General features: G+C 37.7%; 1 protein-coding gene across 1 annotated transcript; it reads left to right on the forward strand.

Moving 5' to 3' along the window:
• Positions 1 to 327: 327 nt before the first annotated feature.
• LOC116307886 (uncharacterized) lies at positions 328 to 7,978 on the forward strand. Its single transcript, XM_089031115.1, has 4 exons — positions 328 to 541; positions 6,042 to 6,308; positions 6,740 to 6,914; positions 7,432 to 7,978. Exons 1-4 carry the CDS (start codon positions 341 to 343, stop codon positions 7,665 to 7,667), a joined length of 879 nt encoding a protein of 292 aa, XP_088887241.1. The 5' UTR covers positions 328 to 340; the 3' UTR covers positions 7,668 to 7,978.
• Positions 7,979 to 8,365: the final 387 nt, after the last annotated feature.

Below are 8,365 nucleotides of genomic sequence, written 5' to 3' on the forward strand. Positions count from 1 at the left end.
TTACTGATTCTGCTCTCTGCTGATTGGCTATACTGTTTTCACTTCTCATGCATCCCTGACCCTAACCCTTTAAGTAAATTGAAGTGATATTATTGGTTCGCTTGGTAAGGGTTGTCTATACTGCCTGTCTTTCCACTCAGAAACCACGTGCTACTGATTCTGCTCTCTAGCTTCTGATTTGCTACAGTTTTACATAAATAACAGTGTCTTTCCATGCAGAAACCACGCGGCTGATTGGCTACAGTTTTCACTTCGCCTCCTGATTGATCAATTGCAGTTTATTGACATTCTATTTTTAAATTTACTCTGTAGACGGCTTTATATTTCAATTTCCTGTCTAATGGCATTGTCTATTTACAGTACCTCGGTAGTTAAGCTTCGAATTCGCTTTCGCTTTGATTTGTACGCGTTATCTGCTAAACTACTGAAAATATCTACCAGAACCATGGCTTCATCTAAACTGAGAAGAGGTGTTACACCAAGAATCCAAGCTTCCATATCTGCTCTTGATAAAGTTGATGGAAAGATGCTTGGAGCTCAGGTAAGGAGTCTATTTGACCATGACACTCCTAACCAATTTAATTCCTTTGCAGTTGTTTTTTTAAACGCTTGTTTTTATTTTTACGCTTAAACGCTTGAAAAGAAAATCTTGGCCTCTGAAATTCAGGGAGTTTAGTTCGTCAGGCGATATACGACTCATTTGCAATATAACAAATACATGATTTCAAGGTAGCAAAGCAAAGTGAAAGTGGAATACGGGAAGTTGTATGACCATCTGGGAGGGATTCTCTCAGCGGTGTTTTCCGCTTTGGATGACTGAGCTGACTATGGACAATGTAAATGCAAACAGTGAAAGGTCACAATGATTGAATTTTCCTTAACTTTTTTCTAGTAGTGATTCAATCACCGAAATAGATTATCATAGGAATTAGTTCCGCGTTTGAACGACGGGAATGAGCACGCGGAAATTGCATGTGATATAGCGAAAATTTGTGTTTTGCTAAGCGAATGTAATGCATATTTGGTGAAGGCGTGTGAAACCTAAAACCAATTTTGAAGTTTGCATTGCTTTGGTCAAAAAGTTCACCGTTTATCCAAGTTTTTTTAAACCCTTCGAAATGAGCATAGACCTGATCTATGTGGTTTATAATCTACCATGCATAGGTTCCGCAAATGAACCCGCTCAGATACATTGGTAACTCAAATAAGTACGTTTGCTTTACAGTAGACCTATCTCCATACATCCGGGAAAAACTTTGTAAGAAATTGCACAAATTTGCACAAATTAGTAAGTTCTCAGTAGATCGTAGACCTACAAAACATTACACTAATTTGTACAATTTTGTTAGTTAACTTTTTCACTGATATATGGTAGAAAAATAAGACAATAAGATTTGAAACACGACTACGACTTCATGAAAAAGGTATTGCTTATTCTTCACAAAGTTAAGAAAATTGAGACTTTACAAAAATACGAATTAGCTAAAAAGTAAATAATCTCTTTTGATGCATTGACAGTAAAGCGTTTAGGTTAAACGATTGCTTACATTAGAAAAGTCTTTGGCCATCGGTGTGCGACAAACACAGACTGCAGACCAGAAAAAAATATCAAAAATAACTGTAGAAAAAATACTCGAACAACCTATTAAGACAACGAAACCGAGTGAGACAAAACTTAAATATAGTAAAAATACTGACAATAATGATGAATACACTTACACGTTCCAAGTTACACGACGTACGTAACTCTAAAATCATTTACTGTCCAAACAGTTTTGTCTTATTTGTATACATAACCATAATCATAGTGTGTTCAATTGTTTAATCATTTGATACTTTTTATCGAGACCAAAAAAAATAAAGAATTGTTTGGGGTGAATTACTGAACCACGAATGGATGAAAGTCTTGAAGAGTACTTTGTTTGGTTCCATGAGGCCAAACTTAATTAGGCAGCGCACAGGCAGCCCAAACAAGGTTCCTGTGTATGGTTTATAAGGGAATGTATGGGAGTTATGATAAAGTTACGAAAATAAAATGTTTCACTCAACAATTTGCTTCAAAACTTGTTGCAGTCGTTGCTTTTACTTTGTTCAGTCTTCTGGCAACGTTTCAGCGCGATTTGAGGCCGTTTAGTGCGTTTTTTCAAAATCCGCTCTTCTCTACCTAAATAAATAAACATTATTTATTTGACCTTAATCATAACTCCCATACATTCCCTTATAAACAATACACAGGAACCTTGTTTCGGCTGCATGTGGGCAGCGGCTGCTTCTAGTTCTGCGCCGAAAAACACAGGGAAAAAGCCATGCCAGCAAAAGCGTGGTTGTACCAATAGAAAGGAAGCTTTATCGAGAAATGATGGTACATACTCGGAAAGAAGATCCAACAAAAGAGCAAAACATAACGATGATACGATGACCAGATGTTGTGCTTACAACAAGGGAGTACCGTAGCTGGTTCGATAAGAACACATACATATAAGCAACCAGAAGCTACCTATTATCACTTGAACCCGGTATGTGTGCTAACGAGAAATCCTGCATGGTTTTGAAGCCTCTCAGCATCTTCAAATTTCAGACTATGACGTACAAAGGATGGCGCGGGAAAGCATTTTTTTTTTAAATAGTTCTTTCAATATTATGATATTTGATTATATGATGTATTACTATTTTTTTCATTTTTATACGGTTATATTAGTTTACTTTTGTTACATGAGGAGCTTTGGTCAAAAAAGTTTGATTGACATAAAGTAGTTTCATGTTACGTTTAACGACATCTTCAAGGTATTGCAGTCAAAAATTGCATTAGAGCAGTTTATAGTAGTTTCATGTTTCATGTTGTTATTGTTTTATCAAGCATTCGACCGTGTGACTAAAGTAGACTAACGACTCTACGATGAGTCTGAATGAAATCCTATCATAGCAGCAAATTTTAATCAATAGTCGGATTTTGCATATTTTGTTAACGATTAGAAAGCGTACAACGAAAATTATTTCTTTATTCCTTCACACATTTACATCTGGTACGGTTAGGTATTTCACGGAACGATCTCCTAATGGTTAGGTATTTCTCGTAACGATCTCCTAATGGTTAGGTATTTCACGTAACGATCTCCTAATGGTTAGGAATTTCAATTAACGATCTCCTAATGGTTAGGTATTTCAAGCAACGATCTCCTAATGGTTAGGAATTTCAATTAACGATCTCCTAATGGTTAGGAATTTCAATTAACGATCTCCTAATGGTTAGGTATTTCACGTAACGATCTCCTAATGGTTAGGTATTTCAATTAACGATCTCCTAATGGTTAGGAATTCTCAACTAACGATCTCCTAATGGTTAGGTATTTCAATTAACGATCTCCTAATGGTTAGGAATTTTAAGTGACGATCTCCTAATGGTTAGGTATTTCAAGCAACGATCTCCTAATGGTTAGGTATTTCAATTAACGATCTCCTAATGGTTAGGAATTTCAATTAACGATCTCCTAATGGTTAGGAATTTCAACTAACGATCTCCTAATGGTTAGGAATTTCAAGTGACGATCTCCTAATGGTTAGGTATTTCAATTAACGATCTCCTAATGGTTAGGTATTTCAATTAACGATTTCCTAATGGTTAGGAATTTCAATTAACGATCTCCTAATGGTTAGGTATTTCAATTAACGATCTCCTAATGGTTAGGAATTTCAATTAACGATCTCCTAATGGTTAGGAATTTCAAGTGACGATCTCCTAATGGTTAGGTATTTCAAGCAACGATCTCCTAATGGTTAGGTATTTCAATTAACGATCTCCTAATGGTTAGGAATTTCAAGTAACGATCTCCTAATGGTTAGGAATTTCAAGTCACGATATCCTAATGGTTAGGAATTTCAAGTGACGATCTCCTAAGGGTTAGGTATTTCAATTAACGATCTCCTAATGGTTAGGAATTTCAACTAACGATTTCCTAATGGTTAGGAATTTCAAGTGACGATCTCCTAAAGGTTAGGTATTTCAATTAACGATCTCCTAATGGTTAGGAATTTCAATTAACGATCTCCTAATGGTTAGGAATTTCAATTAACGATCTCCTAATGGTTAGGTATTTCACGTAACGATCTCCTAATGGTTAGGTATTTCACGTAACGATCTCCTAACTGTTAGGTATTTCACGTAACGATCTCCTAATGGTTAGGAATTTAAAGTGACGATCTCCTAATGGTTAGGTATTTCAAGTAACGATCTCCTAATGGTTAGGAATTTCAAGTGACGATCTCCTAATGGTTAGGTATTTCAAGTAACGATCTCCTAATGGTTAGGTATTTCAATTAACGATCTCCTAATGGTTAGGTATTTCAAGTAACGATCTCCTAATGGTTAGGAATTTCAATTAACGATCTCCTAATGGTTAGGTATTTCAATTAACGATCTCCTAATGGTTAGGTATTTCACGTAACGATCTCCTAATGGTTAGGTATTTCAATTAACGATCTCCTAATGGTTAGGAATTTCACGTAACGATCTCCTAATGGTTAGGTATTTCAAGTGACGATCTCCTAATGGTTAGGTATTTCAAGTGACGATCTCCTAATGGTTAGGAATTTCAAGTGACGATCTCCTAACGGTTAGGTATTTCAATTAACGATCTCCTAATGGTTAGGAATTTCAACTAACGATTTCCTAATGGTTAGGAATTTCAAGTGACGATCTCCTAACGGTTAGGTATTTCAAGTAACGATCTCCTAATGGTTAGGTATTTCAATTAACGATCTCCTAATGGTTAGGAATTTCAATTAACGATCTCCTAATGGTTAGGAATTTCAACTAACGATCTCCTAATGGTTAGGTATTTCACGTAACGATCTCCTAATGGTTAGGAATTTTAAGTGACGATCTCCTAATGGTTAGGTATTTCAAGCAACGATCTCCTAATGGTTAGGTATTTCAATTAACGATCTCCTAATGGTTAGGAATTTCAATTAACGATCTCCTAATGGTTAGGAATTTCAACTAACGATCTCCTAATGGTTAGGTATTTCACGTAACGATCTCCTAATGGTTAGGTATTTCACGTAACGATCTCCTAACTGTTAGGTATTTCACGTAACGATCTCCTAACGGTTAGGTATTTCACGTAACGATCTCCTAACTGTTAGGTATTTCACGTAACGATCTCCTAACTGTTAGGTATTTCAGGTACGATCTTCTAACGGTTAGGTATTTTAGTCGGGTGGATAGGTGCAAATTTTTGGTCAGATCTATACACAGCGGACAAAAGCACCAAAATTTGCATAAATGTAGATTAGAGTATGGTAATAAATATTAGGACCGGTGCGCATTTTAATCTCTTTTGGATTCCATTTTAATTGGACTTTAATTTTCTGAAGAAAAGCCAGTTATGGGCTCCCTGTGGTCAATATCTTTAAAATGTGGTTTTTTGGCCGATATTCTTTTTAAAATTCATATTTTTGATTCCAAATAGCTAGTACTGTTTGCTATTATCATTTCCATTAATAAATATACTTCAAACATCGAAATAATGGTGAGTTTTTAAATAAATTCTTATCAAGCTCATACTCCCAGTCCTCAAGAGTCCTTATCTTGGATAATGCCGCGTGTTTTAAAATAAGATAAACGGTGAACTTTTTGATCAAAGCAATGCCAAAAAAGGCAAAATGGCGGCCTTACCTCAAAATTGGTTTTAGCTTTGAAACACCTCAAAAGATTTGTTATACACCACCCAACTTGCATTACATTCGCTTAGCGAAACACAAATTTTCGCTAAATCTGAATTTCCGTGCCTCTTTCCCGTCGTTTAAACCCCAAACTAATGCCTATGATAATCTTTACTGATATTTTACAGCCATTTTGATAACCAATGTAAATACTACCTCAGGACGAGGCTTCAGACTCAATATGCAAATAAGCTATGACGTCACTTTTGGCGCTAGTACGGACCAATCAGATGGACTTAATTCGGTGCCTAAATATCTACTTTGTCTGCTCGTGTTTTCGGCATATATTCTTCTGTGTTGGCATTATATTATTTCCACAGCGTCAATCCATGCCGCTCTCTGAATACTTGTGGCAGAACTCCCTGTCATTTAGCAATGCAGCACTGGAAACACAGTTTCTGCATGGCATTCGTCATGGCAGCTTGCATCCTGAGCGATATGGGGCCTATTGTGTGCAGGACGTTGCCTATTGCAGCAATGCTGTGAACGACTATGACATCTCCATACAAAATGCAAAGCTGCCAGAAGTTAAGGAATTTCTTCAAAAAAGAAGGGATGGTTACCAGGAGTATCTTGACTCGTCCATGGTAATTTAAATGATTGAAATGTTAGTCTTGAAATTTAAAAGCATTAAGAGTTAGATTAAGTTTAATATTAAGTCAAATTATGGAGTTTTACTTAACTGAACTAGAAACTTGCTGCTCGGCCTTCCTTTAAAATGGCTTCTATAGCTCTCAACCAATAAGAAGCACGTAATATAGCAATAACCAATCAGAATAAAGGAATACGGAAGCCACTACAGTGCCGCTATGAGCTGAAGACGTACCTTACTATGAATCTAATGGTTTATGCTGACTCAACCAATCAGAAAGCACGAATGCGCTTATCAACCAATCACAGTGGTTACGGAAGGCAGCTAGTTTAATAAGAGACTTGTCATTAAAATTTCTTTCCGCATAAGAAATATAAACCAAAAAGAAAATAAAATAATCTTTGATGATCTTTGACAATGTTTTAGAAACAATGGCACATAGGAGACACTCAGGCACTGGTCCTTAACCAAGCAGTTCAGAATTACATCAAGTTTGAGAAGATGGTAGCAAGGTGTGAGGACCCTGTGTACCTGGTGGTTGCTATGATACCATGTTCAAGGTTGTGGCATTGGCTGGCCAATCAAATGCTTCCTTATGAAGGTAACACACAACCGAGATCTTGCCTTTAGCAACCTCGGAATATATTAGGTCTCTTTCCCTTGCTTCGAGGATTGTTTTTCTCCGGGTTTTCACCCTCCCAAAAACCTAGCCGTGCTCAGACTTTTATCAGCCCAGAGGTTATTTCAGGGTTCTATCTGTTAGTTAGCCATGCCCTGACTTTGATCAACCCAGAGGTTGTTTCAGGGTTCAATCTGTAAGTTAGCCATGCCCTGACTTAGATCAGCCCAGAGGTTGTTTGAGGGTTCAATCTGTGAGTTAGCCATGCCCTGACTTAGATCAGCCCAGAGGTTGTTTGAGGGTTTGATCTGTGAGTATAGCCATGCCCTGACTTTTATCAGCCCAGAGGTTGTTTCAGGGTTCAATCTGTGAGTTAGCCGTGCCCTGATTTTTATCAGCCCAGAGGTTATTTCAGGTTATCCCAAGAACCGGAGATGCTTCACAACCACTCACATTAATATAACGAGGCCGGTTACCTTGGTTGATGTATTTTTTCTAGGGGCCGCCAATGTCTACAGCTTCTGGATTAGGGAAAACAGACAAGGAGATGGAGGGAAGAAATTGGAAAACTTTGTGAATTCGTACTCATCAAGACTAGAGGAGGACATAGCCTTGAAGATCTACCAATCAGCTATAATCTGTGAGGGGAACTTCATGCGGTCAGCCTGTAATCAAGTTCTGGAGCCTCTTCCTGAAGGCCTAGAAGAAGCCTTGGTTAAAGCACAGAAGAAGTGAAGATGAAGACCAGGATCGTCGTCTGGACCATAATGAAGAGTCTATAAAACGTAGCTTAGATTTGAAAACCGACAGGCGAACGACTACAACATAAACCATAATAGAAAAATTAGGCATTTTTCAATACGTTAGTATCACAGGACGAAAAAACCTGATGTAACCTATTAGCCGGTTAATTCTTTGTTTTCACGTTGCGTCATCTGGTGACCTTTTGTACCTGTCCACCAGCATGGCCGCCATGTCTTTTTGTAATGATCCCCTTGGGAATGGTTAAAAACCACCAATACCATAATAAAATTTGTTTTACATCAGCTCGGGTTTCATTGCTTTTCTCGATTGAATATGTTGCATAACCCCAGGTCCAATTCCCAAGTGTCTTAGGCCCGGTCAACACATATCCGGAAATTATTTTTTGCGGATACGAAAATGTTTGCGTCCACACGCAGCGTATTCAAATCGTTTTCACCGTCCACACGTATCCGTTTTCGTGAAATTTGCGGATACGGACACAAAAATTTGCGGACACGTGTGGACGCAACCCGTATCCGTAAAATAAAATTTGCGGATACAAAAATTTCCGGATACGTGTGGACGGGGCCTTAAAGCCGAAGGCGGCTTCGGAATTCTTCCAGGGAAGATTTTGGGCTAACGAGCTCATTAAAGATGCAGGAAGAATAGACATTATTATGCAAGGGTAT

Source organism: Actinia tenebrosa, unplaced genomic scaffold, assembly GCF_029948245.1.
Source record: "Actinia tenebrosa isolate PJP-AT-01 unplaced genomic scaffold, QUT_ActTen_1.0 PGA_scaffold16__25_contigs__length_10494907, whole genome shotgun sequence".
NCBI classification, from domain to species: domain Eukaryota; kingdom Metazoa; phylum Cnidaria; class Anthozoa; order Actiniaria; family Actiniidae; genus Actinia; species Actinia tenebrosa.

Excerpts from the sequence above, each read along its gene's own strand:
- LOC116307886 (XM_089031115.1), top strand. The coding sequence starts at position 341 with ATGGCATTGTCTATTTACAGTACCTCGGTAGTTAAGCTTCGAATTCGC. Across the intron at positions 6,309-6,739 it reads AGTATCTTGACTCGTCCATG|AAACAATGGCACATAGGAGA; the intron begins GTAATTTAAATG and ends ACAATGTTTTAG. Across the intron at positions 6,915-7,431 it reads TCAAATGCTTCCTTATGAAG|GGGCCGCCAATGTCTACAGC; the intron begins GTAACACACAAC and ends TATTTTTTCTAG.